Raw genomic sequence first — 24,030 nt, forward strand, 5'->3', positions numbered from 1 at the left:
AGTATTTATGAGAGTGTAATGTAAAATTTCATTATCACAGGTTCTAACCAGATCAACAGGTGATTTAGAGTAGATTATCCATCGGTTAATCTGTAAAAGTTCTACTTTAATTTCTTCGAATTCTATTGGAATTTGTTTGCAAGAAACGTTGTGAGAATATTTCATCAGGTCCAGGATACAAGTGTCTTCAACAGGTACCATGGTCTGCAGCTCATCACAGAGGTATATTTCTTCTTCTATATTCTTACATGGTGTCGACAGCGATTTCGCTTTCAACCCCTTCGCAATAAGGTAAGGATACTTGGGTAATATTATTAAGGTAAGGTTTGTTTCAGGTTGGGTGATAGGTAAGGGTACAATTTTATAATAAAAATAAGTTTCTTTCTTAACTAAGGGTATTTCTAATACTAAAGTAATAACATTGTTCTTAAAATACGATTTCAATGTCATGGACTGTTCAATTCTTACAATATTTTCAGGAATTACTTTAAATATCAGCTTATCTGTTTTCTCTATGATTCTAAGTACATAAATGAGTTCATTAGTATTAATTATAGATTGATGTAATACGCCCATTCTACTGAATGCTAAAATGTTTTCAATCTCGGTCAATTTTGTGTAAATTATTTGAAAATTATGTAAGAAGGAATTATAGATATGTGTTATTTGGTTAACATGTGAAATAATTGAAATGTCTTTAATATTTTTATTAATTTTATTAATTGCATCACTTAATTGTTCGAGATTGTTTGTAATATTTATAGTAGAGTTTGCAACAAGTCTTATCATTTCGGATATAACAGTAGTTTTCTTTTCCAGAGAATGTTCACGAGATTTTAACTTGAAGCTTAACATCATTGAAGTATATTAACGAAGAGCTACTGGTATTTAACTGTAATTCTACTATTCTATTTAGTTCTATATACCTATGCATATTAAATTCTAATTCTTCCTTAATAAGTTTAATGTCTAATGTCTTAATTACTATCCACTTATCATACGTAATCATAGCGGTTCCTTCTCTAAGAGGGAGAACGCCTGGATTCTTCTCAACCTTTTGAAGTTGAAGGGCCCGGATCGTTACTGCTTGGGTCACTAGCAGGACGAACCTGTGGGGGACGTTTTATGTCTTTTATTGGAACATTTTTATCTTTTGTGCTAGTTTCTACCAATACTACATTTCTTTTTATTTTACCCTTAACTTTTGCTTTTTCATACCTGGGCTTATCCTTGCTTCTACGTCGATTTATGCCTTTAATAAAAACATTATCACCTTCATTTAAGTCAAAATTAGTTTCTCCTACTCTACTTTGTTGAACTTTTTCTTTCCTAGTTCCTATTTTATCGGTTAAGTATTTGTATAAGTAGTGAGTTCTTTTTGCATGATCCCTAACTAGTTGTTGAGTATATTCTTTATCAAAATTTAAATTGAATTGATTGTTACTTTCCGTGTGACCAAATACTACTTCAAACGGAGTGAGACCTGTTACTGAATGGATTGTTTGATTGTAAGCCATTATAGCATAAGTCATCACTGATGTAGCATCTGTGAATTTATGTTCATATTTCGCAAGTCTATATATTTCTAAAATTGTGGAATGGAATCGTTCTATTAATCCCATTGAGTTTGGATTGTTAGGGGTGCCTATGTGAATGTCTATTTTATATAATGTCATTAAGTCTTTCATGAGTTTATTATTGAATTCAGAACCAGGGTCTGAACTGATTTTAGTAGGTACGCCGTAGAATGAAAAATACTTTATAAGTGCCCTGACTACTTCAGGTGTTGATCTATCTGGGATTTCAAAAGCTTGTGCTAACTTACTAAATGCGTCTAATATGGTTAAGTAATATTTTCCTTCTATGGAGAATAAATCTATAAATAATTCTTGAAAAGGTCTTGATTGAGTTTGTGTAAGTTGTAATTGAGGTTTAAATGGTCTACGATCGTATTTCATACGTTTACAAGTGTCGCATGAATTTATTAAACTGGTTACGGTTTCTTCTAAATTTGTCCAAAAATAAACTCTTTTTAAATGAGAAATTGTTTCTTTAATACCTCGGTGACAGGTTTTGCCTACGTGATACTTCATTACTATTTCCTCTTGTTCTTTTTCGTCAGTGACATTAATTACTCTTTCAGTGCATTCATAAAGTTTTACGGTTTCTTTTCTAAATAATGAAATTAATACTTGTGTGAATAATTGCCGGTGTGCTTTATTTTCGTAATAGATAAAGTATTTAATTTTGGGTCTAAAATATTCTTTAAGAAATTTTTTTATTAACTCGGAATTATCTAGGGGTAAGTGAACCTCTAAAATCTTTTGCTTGGGATGTGAGCGAATTTTAACTGAAAGTTCATTTTTAAACCATGGGTATATTAATATTTGGTTTGGTTTTGTATCTATAGCTTCGTAAAGTATGGGAATGCCATCAGTATCCATATCTTCAGCAGAATGTGCTGTATCTGTACTAGAGTTTATTGTTAATGTACGTGATGATGACCTGGAATTAACTCGAGATGGAATAGTAATAGATGCTTCAGAAAAAGACATAGAGTTACTGTTATCATTTTCAGGTTCTTTACTTTGGTTGTTTTGTCCTAATCGTGTTATTGAATCGGTTAATTCTTGAATATAGTCTTCAAGATTTCTATCAGAGTTATCTACATTAACTACCATTGATTGATTATCTTTATCGTTTTTACCTAAAGCATTTAATTTAATACGTGAGAGAGCATCAGCATTGGTGTTTTGCTTTCCATTCTTATGAATGACTTTAAAGTTGTATTCAGCTAATCTGAGTTTATATCTAGTCAATTTACTATTTGGTTCTTTAAGAGAATCTAGCCAAGCTAATGGTCTATGGTCTGTATAAATTGTAAATTTTGTTCCATATAGGTATGGACGAAAGTGTTTAACTGCCCATACTATCGCTAATAACTCTTTTTCTATAGTACTGTAACGTTTTTCTGTGTCATTCAAAGTTCTACTAGCATATGCTATTGGTTTATCACTTCCTACTTGGCCCTGCGAGAGTACAGCTCCAAGTGCATAGTCAGATGCGTCAGTTGTCAAAATAAAAGGCTTTGTAAAGTCGGGATATTGGAGTAATGGTGCATTAACAAGAAGTTCTTTGCATTTTTCAAATGATTTTAAATAATTTTCATTAATTACAATTTTACTGTTCTTTTTTAGACATGCTGTCATGGGTTGTGTAATCTTTGAGAAGTCTTTTATAAATTTTCGATAATAACCAATAAGTCCGAGAAAGCTCTTAATTTCTGTCGTAGTTTTTGGTACTGGGTAATTAAGTATAGCGTCTATTTTGTCGGTATTTGGTTTTAGTCCGTCAGGTGTAATTGTATGTCCTAAGTAATTTGTTTCTTTACAAAGGAATTCCGACTTATCGAGTTGGACTTTAAGGTTGGTATTTCTAAGTCTATCGAATACTAGTTTTAGTTTTATTAGGTGTTCGTCGAGGCTAGATGAGAAGATAATTATATCATCTAAGTAAATTAAGCAATGTATGCCCTGCAGTCCTCTAAGAATATTGTCCATCGCTCGTTGGAATGTCGCTGGTGCGGTCTTTAACCCAAACGGCATTCGAAGGAACTCATAGTGTCCAAATTGAGTTGAAAAGGCAGTTTTAGGTTGGTCTTCTTTTTCTATTTCCAGTTGGTGATAACCACTAGCCAAATCAAGTACTGAGAAGTAACAGCTTTTACCTAGTTTGTCAAAGAGGTCAGTTATATTAGGTAATGGATATTTATCGTCTATTGTAATGTCATTCAGTCTTCTATAGTCAACAACCATCCTAAACTTCTTTTCACCACTAGCGTCAATTTTTTTTGGTACGAGGTGTACAGGTGCACACCATGGAGAATTAGATTCTTGTATTACATTATCTTTTAAAAGTTTATCTATTTGATTTCTAATTTCAACAGCTTCGGCTGGAGATTGACGATAAGGCTTTACGTAAATTGGGTCTTCATTAGTTGTACGAATTTTATGCTTAACTTGATTAGAAAAACTTAATGGTATATGCTCGCTGTAAAAAATATCTCTATATTCAAAACACAAATTAAAAATTTTAGTTCTTTCTTCCTCATTCATATGTTCAAAACGTAATTTAGACAAATTTTGTTTCAGAATTTTATCAATTTTATAATCATTAATTGTTTGAGTATTATTTATATTAATTATTTCTTCATTGTAACTTGTAACTATCAGAGGCTTAGTGATTTTAATTTCATAGTTTTTATCAGATGAATTTTGTATTATAGTGGTAGCATAACCGTTTTCGCATTTTACAAGAGCAGATGGTGTTCTTATACCTTTACCAAAATTAATTGAATTTAATATTGCTTGTCCATTATGAAGATTAACAGGAACCTTAACACGAGTTTCAGATCGTGCATCAACATGAATGGCAAATGGTGGACTATAAATAATTGGTATTTCTGTGTCACGAGTTCTTAAAATTTGATTTTTCATGTCTATATTAGCGTCAAGTTGTTTTAATAAGTCTGATCCTATTAAACCGCCATAATCGCTATCCACATTATAGATATAAAATTTATGATAATCTGTACTACAAAAAGTTTTAAAGAGGGGTATATAAATTACTTCGTTATGGTGACTCTGTGCGTGTGTACTCACGACTTCGAATGGTTCATAATATTTAAATTCTGACAAATACTTATTTACTATTTTAGGACTTATAAAGGATCGTGAACTACCAGTGTCTATCATAAACTTACTATTTATTTCGGGAATTTCAATATGTGGCAACTTTAAAGTACCGTGATGATTTAATTGTATTACTTCGGTTTGTCGGTTATTGAGGCTTGTGTATGAAAATTTTCAGGTTCTGAGGTGTCAACCGCTTCTTCTGAATTTTGTTCTAATTGACAATAATTATCTGGTGTAAAATCATTCGGATCTATATTATAATATTCATAGGGATAATTATCTTCGTGTGTATAAAATGTTTCATGATCGTCATCTGTGTAATTATTCATATCGTCGTTCATGTAATTTGTATAAAATAAATTATTTGATGTTCTTGGTGTCATAAAATTTGGCTTAGCTTGAGGCGCCGTTCGCATCGATACATCGTTATCATATCTATGTACCGGTTTTGGTTGATGATTTTGTGGGATACCAAATTTAAATTGTTGTTGATTCGTTGTTTGGGGGAATTGCCTGTATCCAAATTGAGGTGGTCCACCACCAAACTTAAATTGTGAATTATTAGGATTATTAGGATTATTAGAATTATATAACCCTTGCTTTTGGTTGGTACCGAATTTAAAGTTAGAGAAATTAGGTTTAAATCCTTGAGGTTGTTGTTGTGGTTGTATTCCGAATTTGAAATTCATTGGAGGCTTATTTTGGTATTGGGGTAATTGATTAAACTTATTAAAATTATTTTGTGAAAAATTATTTCGTGATAAATTATTTTGTGGTAAATTATTTTGTGGAAAATTATTTTGTGTTAAATTATTTTTTTCATTAATATTTTGAGTATATTTTTGTCTATTAACACTCCGTGATTTATATTGGTTAAGGAAATTTACTTCTTCCATTACTACACTGAGCGCGTCTTCTAGAGTTGTACATCTATGTAATCGAACAACGCGTATCATATCTTCGGGCAAATTGAAAAGGAAAACATTTAAACATGTATGGTTATATATATTCATCTTCGCGTTCTTAATATTCTCGTCCTCTATTAAATTAATTTTTGAAAATAATGTGCTACGGACGCTTTGGATTCGATTACAAAAGCTTAAATATGACTCGCCTTGATTAATTTTAATATTTTCTAATTCAATCGAAATACATTCTTCAGTTCTAGGATCTCCGAAATGTTGGATAAGAGTTGTTCTTAGCTCCTCCCAATTATTGATGTCTTGTCTCTCGCTAATCAAGTGACTTGCCTTACCTCTAAGGCGGCTTGTTATAACATGAAATATGTATATATCTTGTGCTATATTCGGACGTTCTGGCCTAAAGGCTCTAATGACATACTCACTTTTCTTTAAAAATAAATTTAATAGTTTTTGTTCCCCATCGAACTTAGGTATGATATTTAGAATATCAGTTGGAATAGTGCGTATTTCTTGCATTTTTAAGAAAAAAAATATGTATTACAATTAATTAAAAAAAAAAGTTTAAATTTATATTCTTTACTTACTTAATAATTCAATATAATTCTCTTTTTATTTCAATTAAAATCTTTATCAACTTAAAATAACTTAAATCTATTTTACACAATACACAGTCAAACGGAAATAAAATGGGACAGGTTGGAATGCGAAGAGGTTTACTCACATAAGTCTGCAACCCATTTCTTCTATTTATAACTGCTTCTGCTTCTTTCACTTTTTACCTTTTACCGTCGAATTACGCGATTAATAATGACTTATTTGTTTGGTCGTAAAATATCCGTTAAATGCGTAAAAACACACGCGCAACCCTATACTCAGACTGATTTTAAGTCTTCACAGGCACAGGATCACGACGGATATCCTACCGGCTGCGCCAGTCAAATCGCGACGGTATTCAAAGGTTTTTTTAAAAAGGAAAACTTTATTAAGTAAATTACACTTAATATTCTTAACTTATAGTCGATATGAGACTCTTATTCTAAGTTGGTCGATGTTAGACCCTAATCCTAAGGTGGTCGATGCAAGACCCTATCACTATGGTGGCCGATATTAGACTACCTTTAATATAATTATAATCTTACAGCTAAAACCCCTTACATGATAACTTTGATTCGTGGTACACAATGGAATAATAAGACTAAGCATTGATTGCATTAACGCTTACGGTGCTATTTGGGTATCTGTGTGACATTGTAACTACGTTGATTAAACCTTACTCTATGGAGTAGGTAAATATTATTATTATTTATTATATTTGTAAAGTTTCTGCGCTCGTAATGATTAGTTTATTAACTAATACACCTGATAATTTGTGTAATCTATTCATGCATTATTAAAACAAATCCATAGAGAAAGGAATAGTATTAATAATTTAACCTATATAACAAAAATATTTTAAAAGTTTTTAGCTGTGCTGATAATTAATTTAATAAAAAAATAAAAATTAATTTAATTTGTATTTGGTATTTCAAGGCAAATATTACCATCACTGCTCCGTTACTGTGCAAAGTATCCTGCTATGGAATTCCCTACCTATTGATATTAGACGAGCTCAGTCCTTAAATTTATTTAAGAAGCTCCTTTTTGATCATTTTCTATCTGCCGTAATTAGCTCTGCTGATATGTATTAATTAGTGTGACTCTGTTAACCTTTTGATTGTATTTTAAATTTTTGTTTCTACACATTTTTATTTATTATTATTGTTATTTTATCTTTTGATTTTACTTTATTTTATTTTGGTTATAGTAACGTGTTAATTTGAGTTTTTTTTTTGTTAATAATTTTTGCATTACTTGTACTCTACTCTCTGTAGGTGTTTCTTTTTCATTGTTCCACTTTAGGGTTGCCTGGAAGAAATCGCTTGTTAGCGATAAGGCCGCCCGTTGCCTTATAACTTTTGTAACCTGTTTTTTTTTATTTTTTTATGTGTTTTGATTAAGGTAATAAAGTATAAATAAATAAATTACGTAGAAATATAAGTACACTAGTCCAATGACTTAATTAACATTGTAGAGAGATTTCTAAGTTTCTTCAAACCGTTTAACTAGCTGTAAAAAACGTTGCCTTAGCAACGTTACGTTACGTTTGCGATATTTGTAATACAGCCACATTTAAAACAAGTAAATGTAACTTAATTATTAACTAATTGTGGCAATCATTTCATTTTATTTAAAAAACCTTTAAAAGCTTTTAAATATAACAGTGTACCCAACGATCATACAACTCAATAACAGGCAAAATCAAATTTTGCATAAAATGTAATCTGACTTCCTTTTTGAATAAAGACGATTTCTTAAAACAAGCCTCTTTTCTCTGGAATAAATATTCGTAGGGATTTGCGAGCCAAGAGCGAGTTCTATGCAAATTTAAATACATACCCAGTTAGAGTTAAGATTTATTTAATATCCTTTATATATTTTTATGTAATACTGTAGGTATTACATAAAAATATATAAAGGTTTGCGCTCATAGCATGTTGATACATACCCTATAAGTATAATAATATGTAATTATTTAGCAATATATACTAGTAACACTTTTAATTAGTAAACAATAAGACGCGTCACGTTGCGCGTCACGTGTTGCGTTTTTAAAATATTCCTTAATGAATAGATACCGTTTTTAAATATAAATAAATTTGAATTTATTTACGATTACCTCTTTCAACGAAAAAAACAATTGAAATTTACTGGGATATTCATTAGTTTATGCTTATACCTACGTTAATACACTTGCCTGAATCTAGATACTTCGTATAGGAATCAATGGCAGGTATTATAAAACTTGGTACATTCCTATTGTATGAACATAGAGGCTTATCCATTTGAAATAATACCTGTATAAATGTTGAGTATTTTTTCGAAGTCGCTGCTTCGCTTGAACCTTATAGACATTTCTATGAAGCCAAGCCAACAAATGGTATGTTTTTTATTTTAATTACAAAAGTAAATGTTGAAATTTGTAATAAAGTACTGCAAATAGTAGTTGTGTGTGATTTTGTTACCTACACCATAAGAAAATATTCCCTATATAGCAACGAACGGTAGTTTTACATGTTATATATAAAGAGCAACTATTAGTTTAAAAATTAATTCTGCGCAACACCATAATAGTAAACCTGCGGTGGTCCTATTAAAAACTTCAACTGAGACCTGGATTAAAATTGACGCCCCTCTAGATGAACAAATATTGCTAAACTAACTTTATTCTTGATCTTTTCCGTTTTGGTTGGGTTCCGCCTCGTTTTTGCCCACGGTGCAATCGCAACACTACAGCCGCCACTGCTCTCAGGAGAAGTCAAATGTTGAGTCTCAACCTTGGGATTGTAAAACAAAAGACATATCGATGGCGTATTTCGTTAGAATGTGATGGGTCAGTGGCTTGGAGGGATGTGAATACACGACCTCAGGGTGTACAATCTCACGTTTAACCACTAGGGAAACCGTATTAATGTTGATAACTGCTTGAGCAGTATTTACCGCCAGTGGTGGTGAAAAATTACTTTGTCCAATTTACGGTAGAACTACAAGGTCCCGTCTCTTATATTAAGTAATTATTTGAATCATCAATTACTTTTTTTTCATCATATTTAAATATGTTTATATAATTACAAGGTTATTGGAAGATAAAGGCTATTTACTTACACATTTACATTCGCATATCTATTTTTGTTTATCCTGTATGTCGATACCTCCTAAGTATACTGAGTCATCTAACAAATTTAGGTATTTTGTTTTTTTTATAGAAAAGTACATAATAAACCATGATCTTAATGTTAGTGTTATTTTTTTTTTTAAAAAGACCTATAATTACCGAGATAATTTCACGTATACTAAATCAATTTCAACATCAGTTAAAATCGTACATTGTATACTGATCCAAATAACATTGTATCAGTATTCGCGGGGCGTGAGGAGGGACGCATTGATACAAGTATATTATGGCTCAGTATACGATAAATGACGGCGAGGGCGCGAATTTTTTTTAATTTTCTCAATAATAAGGTGAATAATACTAATGATACAATTAGCAATATCTCAGGAATCTGTGATATAATGCAAAACAGGGATGAATATGGTAAGTTACATTGATATACTTTATTTATGTTACATATAGTGTGATTTTGCCATTTTTGTTTGATAATTGTTACACGTTGCTTAGTACGCCGTATACTGATACAACTATATTTACACCTGTTTACAACGAACAAACTTTATAAAGAAGACACTTGATTTATCTGGCTATAATAATGTACTAATTCAATTTTTGATGTATTTGTTTTAATTGTGGTATAATATATTTTTTTATGTGTTATAAATTTTATAACTTGATATTGGCACGTTAAATATAAAAATATGAATTCTTGTGTTTTTAATTGTTGTTTGTTTTAGAGTCTCCATTGCCACCGGATGCAAATTTTATGGAAGAGGAGCTATCAATACTTGATGATATTGATTAGAATGATAGCAAGGAAGTATCGCAGAATATCCCTTCTAATGCTTACATATTATTCCTAGATTATATTCTTTGCTCTTCGCCTTGGGTATCGAATGTTGATAACTGAACTCAAAAAGGAGATCGATCGCCATCAGTCATAGAGAACACTCCAGGTAATTCGCCCATCCAGAATAGCATTATAGAAAATTATTGTGATATTACTCCATAACCATCGCCGTGTAACTCTTTTGACTCATCTCCTGTTAATTTCTGACATTAATGACATCACATACTCATCGTCCAATAACGCCAAAAGCGCATTTCCATTGCGAAAAAAGATAAAGAAAGGCTAAGAGTTTTCATAAAAAATGTAAGGATAAGGAGAGGAAATATAAGCTTAATAGAGGATTGGAATATGTCAGTAGAAACGGAAGAGTACATGCTACGAGAATTATGAAAACTTCTTGCCCCTCAACTTGTCGGAAAAAATGCAGTGAGAAATTAACAGAATGTTTTGGATTATTGGACCACCGAAGACAATGGGTTTTTTGGCAAGATATGTTGTAAAAGCTGGAAAAAAATATTGTCGATAAAAAAGAGCAGTGAAGGAGATAATATTATTAAGACCACAAAAATATCGGTTTGCAAAACTATGTTCTTGAGAACCCTTTCTATTAGTTTTGATTTTGCTTATACAGATTTAGAAAAGTCCGATAAAGGTAATGGATTTATTAAATCAGATCAGCGTGGTCTTTGGATGAACATATAATCCATCCGATAACGTTCACAGTGTTATAGATCACGTTGAAGCATTTTCTCCTGTAGAGTCACATTACACTCGCCAAAAATCAGGTAAAAATTATCTGGAAGGCTTTTTATCCTTCCCAAAACTGTTCATGAATAGAATGGTTTATGGACTACCGTGAGACAATATCTATATATAGGTTTTATAAACCCAAAAAAGATATTTGTGAACAATGTCACATTTATGAAAATAACAAGCAAGTTCTGCGGGCAGATAAAGAAAAGCATGAAGAGCATTTAAAAAAAATAGAAAGCTAGAAAGATGAAAACAAAAGATAAAAAATCAGCGTTACAAAATAATGAAATCCTTACATCAGCATCCGATCTTCAAAAGTGTCTTAATGTATGTACCTCACGGAAGCGTGAGTACTTTTTATTATAAACGGAAACATTATTTGTACAATTTCACGATATTAATTCTGGGATCTCGCCAAGGTGATTGCTTTTGATGGTATCAACAGACAGCAAAGAGAGGTGCAATTGAAATTTCCAGCTATCATTTTAAGTTTATAGAAGATACGGGTGGTGAAGGTGTCAATGATTACCTGTTTTAGTCAGACAACTGTGGAGGCCAAAATAGAAATAGGATTTATTTCTTAATGTATATGTTAGGTAGTTTAAAGTGTAGTATAGCTATTAGCCATCGCTTTCTAATAGTGGGTCATTCACAAAGTGAAGGCGACAGTATGCACGCTTTAATTGAAAGACAGACAAAGATAAAAAGCTTTATATGCCTGATCAATGATATACAGCTTTTAGATACATACACAGTTATTGAAGTGTCTCAGGATTTAATAAAGGACTTCAAATCAAAATCAAAACTTATAAACAACTGGACAACTACTAATGATGGATCTATCTATCTATCTAAATAACTCTAATGGAGCAGAAGATAGTGATTCAGACTGATTTTTGATTCGTTCAACCTTTAATATTTTTATTTATTTTGTTTAACCTTATAGCAATTTTTTGAGCGTTAGAATTTCCTAGATTGTTAGATATTTATATTATTCATATCTATTATTTTTATTAATATTGTTTAACGTAAGTTACCATTTTTAGTTTCTATTATTTTTATTGATGTTTGTTACTTTTCAAGAAACTTTAATGATACTACATGCTACAAAAAAGGGTCCTACTTAGTATAAACGAAAAATACATCGTGATTCTTTAAATGTGTTGTTTTGTTAATGAGACTACTTCTTCCTAACCTTTATTAATTTCGTGAGGTATTCGAAATACCTAAAATGAGTAATTAAAAAGCCTCGATTAATTATATTAGTCCAGTATACGTTGAGGTTTTAACTACTAACATAGGTAAGTACTTTCCTAGTATAATGAGTCAAGTGATGTAATTTAAACATTTTATTATTAAGTGGGACAAAAAAAATCGAAAATAACCAAAAGTAGTATGATATTAATAAAATGATTATCATATTTCGTAATATTCTCGAGTAAGCCATGGATTTTCATGTACAACGTACATGAATATAACTGGTAGTTTAACCATTTTACTATTGAGTCCCGCCCGTGTATAATGAGTCATGTACATAAAATATCATTTAAAAACAAAATTCAGCAAAATCATGTTATACCAAAGGAAGAGCTTTCAATCTTTATTAAAAAAACATTTAATTTATTCCGAATTAGTTTGATTTCATTAAAATATAAACAATTTGCCTTAAAATGGCTCTCCTGTAAAATTACTAAAATGTCAGTTGACTCAGTATACTTAGGAGGTATCGATGTGATATCACAAAGGAATTTTTAAATGGTTTCAAAAATAGGTTGTAAATAAGGCCGTATATATTTGATATTTAATAATTTAAAGATTAATTTAACTATATAATCAAGCATTTTTTGCTTTGTTAGTTATATAAGATATTTAAATCAGTACCCGAAACCTTTCCTGAACGTAGGACGCAAAATGCGGTAGCTTTTATTTGATCAAGATAGCATTATCATTTAAATAGAGGTAAGTACCATTTATCAACATCAAATAAGATATAATTCTCATTCATTTAATAAACCGAGCGATGGAAAAGAATGATTATAACGACCAAACTAATTTGGAAGTTCAAAAAATGGAAATTTCGGCAACCAAAGAATTCAAAGGTAAATTATTTAAAATATTTCTCAACTTTTTTCACTCGATTAAAATCAGTTTCTGTGATAAATTAATTTGACTAAATGTTATTATAGAATTTGCGGGGCTTTATTTTTATATAAATTTTAATATTTCATACTTGATTCGACTTTATGTTGCTTCTTCAATGCCCTAAATGTGTGGGTGTACATTTTGTTAGATTATGTGGTGTGTAAATGAGATTTAGTAGTAATTATACAATTGTAGATAGTATATTTAACTACTGAGCAAATCCCTTGTCTTAACCAAGCGAAGATAATGGTAATAAAAATCGACGTCATCTCTCTATCATCTCATTTGGCCACGAATGATGTGGAATGGACCTTGGCACAGGAAGGGCCTTTCACATCGGCCAATTCACCCTGTTATATAAATCTGGGGGAGGCCCGGCCTCCCCCAGATTTATATAACCTCCTACAATGCTTGCAGGGATGCGTTAGCATCCCTTCTTTTGGACGCCTTCTTTAGCCCTATGTCCAATAATAGACCAACAATTTAAACGATGACTTTTAGTTGCAGGTTGGGGTTACCGACACCAGCAATGTATCATATTATTTTTAACATTAACAATAGCATATAGTATGCGAGCATGTATGGGAGTAGCATTGGTAGCGATGACAGATGTAAAGGAATCTCAAGTAAATTTGGATATAATAAATGGAAGTATTACTAACTCAACTGACTCAAACGAAGAATCTAACCTACTTCATAGTTTGTTGCTGATACCACCGGTGAGTGAACAGTTTTAATTTAGAAAAAAATCCGCGACGATTAGCGGAAACTCATTTTTTTTACCGAGAAATTTAATAAAAAGACTCTTTTATTATAAAATATTTTAAATGTCTTTTTGAAATGTTTAATGACCTTTAATTTATAAAAACTTAATTAGGGTTTTCTTGGAAAATATGAATTTCTACCTCTTCCTCCTCGCGATAGCACTGCTATATTTGTAAAATTCTTCCCTTCACAATTTAGATTCTTACAGTATCCAATTGTTTCAGTATCCCCGATTCAAGTGGCCTAAGAAAACTCAAGACGCAGTTATATCCTCATTTTTCTGGGGTTATATGTTGACACAGATCCCTGCAGGACAAATTGCGCATTTCTTTGGTGCGAAATACATGTTATTTGGCGCTTTGCTTATTAACTGTGTCGTGTCATTTTGTTTTCCTTGGGCGGCTTTTTATGTAAGTAAAGACTGCTAAGTAATAATAGTTTAAGAATATGGTGCACACCGAAGTTTCATATTACTCAAGAGGTTGAAAATGAGTAGAGTTTCATAAGATAACCCTTATAAATAAAGGGGTCAATGTAATGTAGGATACTAAGAGCATCATATGAATTTAAGGTAAAAACGGGCGTGGTCATAGATCGATGACAATAGAAACTCCTTGTGATACAAAACATCGTGACATTAAATTTTTACTGTATGGTATGATAAGATAATGAATATTTTATCTGAATTTTGTTTGGAAAGTGATACATATTTTTATTATTAACAAGTAGTAGTTATCATTATTTTTTTAGCAATTACAACCATAATTTCTTTAGTCCAAGATATTTTATATTTAATCGCATCCAATATGTGTGTTTGGGTCTCTATTACATTGCCCATTCATTAATACAAAAAATAAACAGTATGATTAATAATGTTTTTTTTTGGTTAAAAAACCCTTTGACCTCGTAAAATGTGGGATTTGTATTTCTATTAGATTAACTGAATGCTAAGAGTTTTCAGAGCGCCATAATCGGTATTTCTGTATGTTTTCTGTATCCTTGTTTTTGTTTTCTTTATTCTACTATTTGCATTTTTCAGGGCGGGTGGATCGTAACAGCATTATGCAGGTTTCTTCAAGGGTTGAGCCAAGCATGTATCATGCCTGGTCTTCATACGTTTTTGGGAAAATGGGCTCCATTAGAAGAGAGGGGACGATTAGCCGGCTTTGCTTTTGGAGGTAGGAAAAATATTTTATAGTAAACTAGTGGACCCGACAGACGTTGTCCTACATGATATTTTAAGCAATTAGTAAAGCAAAGTATGAAAGTACCGACTGCAGCGCCATCTGGCGAGCTGATTTGTGAATCTAAACCATTCCCAGATCCCCTTGAACACACACAAAAAATTTCATCAAAATCGGTCCAGTCGTTTGAGAGAAGTTTAGTGACATACACACTCACAGAAGAATCTATATATATAAAAGAAAGTCGTGTTTGTTACAGCACTTATAACTCGAGAACGGCTGGACCGATTGCCATGGTTTTTGATTTGTTGGATTTGTTTCCGTCCCGAATAGCAGAATAAGCAATAAAATATCGGATAAGTTATCGAATAACAATAAATTAATTAATTTTACGAATGCAAAAGCCATGTGGTGCCATCTGTTGACAAAACTACGCATCATTTTACGTCGAATTCGTGTCAGTTCAAGAAATTCCCATCTTGAGGTGAATGAGGAGATGTATAACCATGCTTTGATCCTGATCAAAAGATGTTTGATATCAGAAAGTGCTTAACATGCAGTTTCGCCATATTGACGCTAGAGAGAAGATGCCCAATGTGTAAAACTGCCATTCTTCTTTCGCAATGGCAAGCAATAAAACATTTCTGTATTTGCAAAAAAGTTGTATTAATGTAATACTTAACATTAATGAAATCCTAAAATAAGTTAAATTAAAGTAACAACGATATAATAAGGTTGTAGGGCGGAACGAAGTTAGCCAGGTCAGCTAGTTATATATATAAAGATTAACAAAAAAAGAAATATTTAGCCCGTTTATCCACCGCCGCCGTCACCGGGACGTCACCGAGAACGACATTATTTCGGGCCGAGTTTAAGATGACGTGACGGCGATCGTGGGTCCACCGCGCTGATATATCAGTGACTCAGTTCTAGAGGTTTATCGTGCGTGGTGCCATTTTGTTTTAATTTTATGATAGACAAAACAAAAACCGGGTGAATGGCGCGGTACGACAGTAGTGTGTGGACAAGAACAAACGTGTTTTGTATAGCCGGCACATCTAGGCCGGCGTTCTAGTATCAGGTTCAGTGTTGGCCTACTGGCTCTAGCGTGCGACTCTCATCTCTGAGGTCATAGGTTCAATCACTAGCTGTGCAACAATGGACCTATGTGCGCATCTAAAACCCGCTCGTCCGGTGAAGGAAAACCACGGTAGGACACCGGTATGTCTTGGACCCAAAAAGCCAACAGCGTATCACATGCCATGCACAAAGCCTGATCACCTACTTACCTATTAGAAAAAACAAATAGTCACGAAACAGATACATACATTTTAGACCCAGACCTAAAAGTTTGTTGATATTATTGATTGCAACTTTTTACACATAATTAATCTCCTGTCTTTCCCATCAGGATTACTTAATAAATACTCTTTAGCCTTTATCTTTATCTTTTTTTTTTAGCCTCAGATTTCGGAATCTGTTTCATGAATGATTTTTAAATCTAATAGGCAAGTAGGTCATCGGCCTCCAGTGCCTGACACACGCCATCCACTGTTTGGGTCTAAGTCGGTTTCCTCGCGATGTTTTCCTTCACCGTTCGAGCAAATGTTAAAAGCGCACATAGAAAGAAAGTCCATTGGTGCACAGCCGGGAATCGAACCTACGACGTCAGGTATAAGAGTCGCACGCTGAAGCCACTAGGCCAACACTGCTCATCAAAGTCCAAATATACTAATTTATTTTTCAGGTCAAGCAATCGGGACGGTTCTAGGACTACCAATAACTGGATTCATAGCATCATCCTCCCTGGGCTGGCCTGGTATCTTTAGGTTTTACGGTCTCGTTTCTGGTATAGTAGCTGTTTTTTTTTGGTGGCTCGCAGCAGATTCTCCAGGTAAACATCCGAAGATCTCAGTTGAAGAACGCACTTACATTGAGGAAGCTCTCAGCCTAAAACCAGAAGACAGAAACGTATGTTTAACAGAAATCTATATATATATTTATAAATGCATTACTGTTAGTTTTCCTAGCTGGGGAGGGGAATATTTTATATTTTTTGTCTTTTTAGAAATTTGTATTTCATAGCTGTAGTACGAGGTCCTATTTTTTTGTTCTGTTTTAAATATTTTGTTTGTTAGTTTTGACACGAATTTATGTAAGTGATATAAAATGGTCCGGGTCATAGTTTGAAACCCAAAAAAACCTCTTTTGCTAGCTTAAGAGAGAAATGTTGATCACTTCACTCCTTCATGGAGGTTTCTGCTACATAGATACCTTCTTTAACCACCTCGGGCAGTTCCACCGGGTCCGGGTCACTACCGCTTTTTAAATATAGAATATACATATTTCAGAAAGTACGTGCTGTACCATGGAAAAATATTTTAACATGTCCTGGGATGTATGCTATTATCATAGCGCATATAGGAAGTGCCTGGGGACAGTTGACATTATACTCAGAAGTTCCAGCCTTCATGGACAAAGTCATGGGGGTCAACATAAAAGCGGTTAGTACTATTAAATTACACCTACATTACCTACCATTAATATTCCATATTTACAGTTGTTTTTTAATGTGTTACTGATTTACGTCCGTATTCCAGGTTGTCACACTTTATTACGTATATAAACTATCTCGTTATTTCTAAAAAATCTAATTGTACTATTAAATAATGTACTTTTTCACCTCAATCCGCCAAGTTATGTTTACTCTGTGATGAAAAGAGACAGATGAAACGAAGTTAAAACGGTGTATTTAGATTGATTCATCTCTTATATGAGGTCTATATTATAAGATTTATATGCATTATTTATTTATTGGAATGAAGTTCCTTATCGCGCGTTGTGAAGGGGGCTGGACGGAAAAAATTCTTACGAAAAGTTGTCACGACACTTTTTTGCTATTTGCTATTGTAATACACCGGTTCTCGTCCGATCACCGAAGTTAAGCAACGTCGGGCGAGGTCAGTACTTGGATGGATGACCGCCTGGGAACACCTCGTGATGTTGGCTTTTTTTTTCGTCGTAAGATTGGTGTCGAGAAAATCTATCATACTGTTATGATACCAATTAACATATAAATTAATCGAAGATATTTCGTTCCATCCGGGTGTCCCTTGACACCTCTAAAGTTTTTTTTTTAATATTTTTTATATATTTTTTTTTATGCAGCTAGAAAAAATAATTCATATAATTGCAGAATGGGCTTCTCACAGCGCTTCCGTTCCTTTGCATGTGGTTCGCTAACTTTTTCTTCAGTTGGCTGACGGATATGCTCATCGTAAAGAAGATATTAAATGTCACACAAACAAGAAAATTAGCTAATACCTTAGGTGAGTTATTATACTAATATAGCTTGCCTTACACCCCTATATATCACATTTATGTTTAAGCAATGGCTTTATTATATATTTTTTCTTTAAACTAAGTAAATAATTTCTCCTGTTTCCCTTCATATCTGGCACAATCTACTCGATTTTGAGTCACTTTCAATGTAATTTAATATTATTGTATGTTCATCAGGAACAATGGAATTTTTCAAAAAGCGGTAAAGTAGCTTTCGAAACTATTCCATGCAAATAAACAGCCAAATATATCCTCTTTATAATATTAGTGTACGTCACGGCTTTAGGGTAGTTATACACCATTAACTAGGCTAAAACTAATGAAGTTTCACTAGTTTAATCTAGTATGTAAGTATTATATGACTAACAAAGCAAACAATTTAGAGTTTTTTGGGGACATTGCATGGTTCTTGTCCAATCGAGGTTAGATGGAGACAATACATACGAAGTATTTTTGATTATATAATTTCAGGATGTATTCCAGCAGCCATTGGGTTAATTACCCTAGCTTACGCACCGAAGAATATATATGTGGTCGAGAGTCTTTTGATTTTCATCTGTTGTTTCAAAAGTGCAGCCAGTTTAGGTTATCATGTAAGTTTTCAAAGCAGCATTAAGGCTGATTCACGCTACACCGTGTCTCGACCGGGCCGTGCCCCGGCCGGGGCACCTCACACTTCATTCAACCTCACTAAGATTTGACGTTGACTGCTCTGCGGGTGCCCGGGCGCCTACGTTCATGTTACGACGTGCCGGGGCCGGACCGTGCCGGAGCCGGGAAACAATACCCACCGACATTACAACGCCGTGCCCCGGCCGTGCCCCGGCCGGGGCACGGCCTAACATTAATGATATACTTTTGTATGAAGTAATTCATGCCTGACCGTGGCTCGGCCGTGCCCCGGCCGTGCCCCGGCCGGGGCACGGCGTTGTAATGTCGGTGGGTATTGTTTCCCGGCTCCGGCACGGTCCGGCCCCGGCACGTCGTAACATGAACGTAGGCGCCCGGGCACCCGCAGAGCAGTCAACGTCAAATCTTAGTGAGGTTGAATTTTTTCTATGTACGATAAATACTATGTGATTTTTACATATCAATTTATTATTAACCTGAGGCAGACTGCTAATCGTTCGATGGGAGATATAGGCTTTTGAAATCTTGTAATTTTTTTGGTTAGATCTGGTTTTAATTTTTCAAGTAAATAAGTAAAGCATTCTTTAGACATTCTAAAATAACCATAAAACTTGCTCTCGTCGTCTATTAATTCTTTGTAAAGTAAAGAAAATTCCCCTTCGCTTTCTCCAGGTTGGATGTACATTGTACACCCCATCTTCTTTTAGTACTTTCGCTTCGTTTTTCTAATACTTCGTCATCGATGGCAATTGCAATAGCTGCCAATTCAAATTGTGAAAATTGCATAATTACTTAAGCGTCAAGTCTATCGACAGATGAAATCACTAGCTGACGAAAACAGATATAGTCATGCAAACACGTACGTGCGTACACCCAAACAGCCCGGTGTAACATGAACCACTGTCCCGGCCGGCGCACGGTGGCCGTGTCCCGGCCGGGGCCCGGCCCGGTCGCGACACGGTGTACCGTGAATCATCCTTTAAGCTATACGTACTCTGAACTGAGCAAACGTTGATCTCTTCACTTAATAGGTCCTCCGGTCTTCGCTAAAATGAAACAGTGCTAATAATACTAGGAATTGTATAAAAATATAAAAATAATTTAATTCTATTTATAAATTTATGTTTTTGCAATATACTTTAAATTTCATTTATTTCATTGTTTTTTATATCACTATTTTCAACTATTACTTCATTTCGTAACATATTATTCAGGAAAATTTTATAAGGGACACCTCAGTTTTAATATTTTTATTTATATGCTTATTTTATGTTATATAATTGTGTTCCTTGATTTGTAGTATAAAAGTAATAACTGTTTTTAGGTAAACCACATTGATATTTCAAGTAATTACGCTGGCACTATGATGAGTCTAAGCAACTTCGGATCCAACTTGGTAGGCTCTCTAGCCCCTCTAGTAGCAGGCTACATACTTACGGACGTGGTAAGATCATATTATAAATCATACTTTAAATAATAGTAATAGGTAAAAAATTAATCAGTGGCGCTACAACCTCTTTAGGTCTTGGCCTCAGATTTCTGAATCTGTTTCATTATCATTTTTCAATCTAACAGGCAATTAGGTGATCAGCCTTCAGTGCCTGACACACGCCATCGACTTTTTGTGTCTAAGACATGTCGGTTTCCTCACGATGTTTTCCCAAGAGTGTACCGATTCTTAAAAGGTAGGCAACGCAATCGCGTGCCCTCGTGGTGACAGTGTCCATGGACGGCGGCATCACTTAACATCAGGTAAGTCTCCTGCCCGTTTGTCCCCTGTTCTATGAAAAAAAGGCAGAAATGTGCTTGCCCCATATCGGTTTACAACATTTAATTCTAGTATCTTCGATCAATCTAGTGGATATTACGAAAAAGATACAGAATGTATTTTTTTTCGAATTTTATTAAGAATTAGTAAAAAAAAGTCAATCTTATTATAAAACACAAAATAAATTATAACTCTGCAAGGGTTGAGCTTAAAGACCTCCCGTAGAACAATTTTTTGCAGCTGATGACCTCATCTATCCCGTATTTGCGTTTGATCCACGACTTTTTGGCCACCCTGTATAAGTAACGTACACACATTAAGATGCAAAAGTCTCATTTTAACTGAAGTGGTCAACATAACTAATGAAAATAATTAAGAATTGAAGTTCTAGTTTAGTTTATTTACGGCTAAATTTACAAACTCGAATACAATAACCTCCAATTTCGCTCGTGTCGATAGACAATCACCGTTCCATTCAGAGACAATTCTGTGCTATCTTTAAAATATTCCTCTGACGCGCCAATTTCTCCTTCAATATTTAATGAAGCTTTTATATCGTTTTCTTGCATTATTCGTGGCTTTTGAATATTCAATTTGTATTATTTTAATGAGTGCAGGAGATATTGCAAAATGTGCTAATACTTTGTCTAAAGCTAGATAAACGGACGTTTAGGATAAGATTGAATATGACATTAATGTGCAATAAACATTTTAATATGTCGAACACACTTTGTATATAAAAATACGCACTTTTTCACGATATAAAGTTCGTTACATTCTACTATTTGCACAATTATTTTAAGAAAGCGTTCTAAGTTTTTGCCTTCATGTATTAATATATTTAGTCGGTCGTATTGCTAAAGCTTTGTACATTTTCAGCTCAGCGTAAGTCAATTTGATAGAATAGATAAAAATGTGATTAAATTAAAACATGGAAAGAAAATATATTTTTTTATGAAAATAATATACCTATATAGTAAATTAGTGTCACAGTGTTTGTAACGAGAGTGTTTTAAAAATAGCTTGATCTTTTTTATGTATTATATTTTTTTTTAAATATATTAGGTATATATTAATTCTTAATATATAAATTTTACCTCTAGTGAATTATCACTTGGTAAGGTACTTAATGGTAAGCCACCATTAAGTATCTATTATTAAATTTATATAGCAACTTTTGCCAGGTCAAATTATTATAAAAAATCGGTTGTCTGTAAAGTCGGTTTACTGACGATAGTTGAACGTGACAACGTCACGAATCGCTCACTCAAGTAGGAGAGAGACAGATGTCGAACGCTGAAGAGCGCGGAGTCCGATTGTGCCTCTCTGTCGCTTCGCGCTCTCGCTTGCACTTCAAGCCTTAAATGGAACGCCTCAGACCGAGGTAACGCCGCATGAGTCATGTTTTTTCGTGCGTGCAGCCGGCTCCATCGATTTATAAATCGTTGTCACGTCAAAAATCAACTCTAATCATTTACCACATTACCTTCAAGTTAGATCTACTAAAAATTACCTATAGAAAACGTACAAATTATTGAATATAAACAAAATATCCTTCTTTCTATTGCAGACGGATGAACTATTATGGAGGAAAATCTTTTTTGTAGCAGCTGGCTTCTACTTAGTCACGAATCTATTTTATGTGATTCTCGGAACTGGGGAGAAGGCAGATTGGAATGACCCTCCTAGCGAGAAAGAGACAGAGTATCCTCAAGAAACCGAGGCCATGCTCTCAAATGGTAAAGAAAAGAGGAAATTGAGTTCCTAATTATTGTAGAAGAATGTTTGTTAGTATAAGTATTTTAAATAGAATACGGATAACGCTAGAACTACGTTGTATTATTTATAAACCCAAATCAATTTGTTCTCCATGATTGTTGAAAACCTCTCGAAACGTCAAGCATATAATTTTTAATGGCCCTTTTGATTATATTACAGACATTTAATGAATTTTAGTTCATTCTTTAAATATGTGCAATTTGTCATAATAATCTAAATGCATAAATTAATTAAATGTACTCCAGTATTCAAATTCGGAAACTATTACATATTAGATTTTAATTCATTATTTTTTTAAAACAAAAGAACACTGTAAGACTTTAATAAAAATTGCTATTCAGACAATAAACAATGTACATTTTAATAGAAATTACAGAGGATCGAGCGTGTAACTTTCAACCCCGTGCGTTCCAATCACGACAGCCCTGCGATTCTGTAACTCACTTCACGAACTCACACAGCGGTTTTCGCACCGGCGGTCTCTCTCAAATCAGTCGTGAAGCAGTAATTTTATGATTTGGCATTCTGAAAAGGTGGGAGCTTGTACTTTATTGTTTATCAGAATGCCAAATCATAAAATTACTGCTTCACGACTGATTTGAGAGAGACCGCCGGTGCGAAAACCGCTGTGTGAGTTCGTGAAGTGAGTTACAGAATCGCAGGGCTGCACTAATGGACTTTTCTTTCTATGTCGCTCGTATAGTAAAGGAAATCGGCAAAGCTTAACCCAGCCCAAAAACGGTGTGTGTCGCCGTGACGATAGCTGATAACCTACTTGTCTATATAGAAAAAAAAATATCGTTCGGGCCAATGTTTTTTATCACAGCACTATTGATTAAAGTATATAATATGTTGCTAATGATCGATTTTGAGTATTATCACATGTTTGATTTTAATATATTATATGTACATCCGTAATTACTGATGACACCGGATTGTAAAATACAGAAAACGATAAATAAGGATACGAAATTACATTTGGGCTAAAAGGGTCGACCTTTGATACAAAAATATAAATTTCAAAAGAAAATTCACTAAATAAACGTGTAAAGATTAAATTAAAAATCGATTGACTACCTACAAACCCATTAGGATATACGTAATGTTATTATTATTACCTCTTTATAATTCCAGGTATAAATACATTTAAATAAATAATCTTGTACGATATGAACAAATATAGAAGCAAATATTGTCAATTGTTCTTGTAAAGACACCTAAGTCTCGTCTCATCCTTCTCGGACAAAAGCTGGTGCGGCTACAGAACTTGCGGAAAATAAAACGACTACAATAACGTGTTTCCTCCGTGGCCCCTCTTGGGACGATATAGGTTCAAGTGCACAGGCGCTAATTTAAGATAAAAGTTGGCGCTTGGTAAATAATACTGTTGACCCCAGAGCTGGTGCTTTCCTCGCTCAACGAATATGTATCGCAATAGAGCGGGGAAATCCTGTTAGTACACTGCCAGGGACCAAACTTTTGCAATTT

General features: G+C 33.5%; 1 protein-coding gene across 2 annotated transcripts; it reads left to right on the forward strand.

Moving 5' to 3' along the window:
- Positions 1-12,815: 12,815 nt before the first annotated feature.
- Positions 12,816-22,592, forward strand: LOC125048829 (putative inorganic phosphate cotransporter). 2 transcript variants are annotated; one of them, XM_047647744.1, is made up of 10 exons: positions 12,816-12,891; positions 13,576-13,793; positions 14,064-14,249; positions 14,879-15,017; positions 16,771-16,994; positions 17,375-17,527; positions 18,220-18,352; positions 18,837-18,958; positions 20,320-20,439; positions 22,334-22,592. In XM_047647744.1, the coding sequence occupies exons 2-10, from the start codon at positions 13,644-13,646 to the stop codon at positions 22,529-22,531; spliced, it is 1,425 nt and encodes a 474-aa protein (XP_047503700.1). In that variant the 5' UTR covers positions 12,816-12,891; positions 13,576-13,643; the 3' UTR covers positions 22,532-22,592. The 2 variants fall into 2 exon arrangements, with proteins under 2 accessions (XP_047503700.1, XP_047503699.1); XM_047647743.1 differs by lacking the exon at positions 12,816-12,891 and adding an exon at positions 12,903-13,031.
- The last annotated feature ends 1,438 nt before the right edge of the window (positions 22,593-24,030 follow it).

This window comes from Pieris napi, chromosome 4 (assembly GCF_905475465.1).
Source record: "Pieris napi chromosome 4, ilPieNapi1.2, whole genome shotgun sequence".
NCBI lineage: Eukaryota > Metazoa > Arthropoda > Insecta > Lepidoptera > Pieridae > Pieris > Pieris napi.

Excerpts from the sequence above, each read along its gene's own strand:
- LOC125048829 (XM_047647743.1), top strand. The coding sequence starts at position 12,953 with ATGGAAAAGAATGATTATAACGACCAAACTAATTTGGAAGTTCAAAAA. Across the intron at positions 13,032-13,575 it reads GGCAACCAAAGAATTCAAAG|TTGCAGGTTGGGGTTACCGA; the intron begins GTAAATTATTTA and ends GATGACTTTTAG. Across the intron at positions 18,959-20,319 it reads CAGCCAGTTTAGGTTATCAT|GTAAACCACATTGATATTTC; the intron begins GTAAGTTTTCAA and ends AACTGTTTTTAG.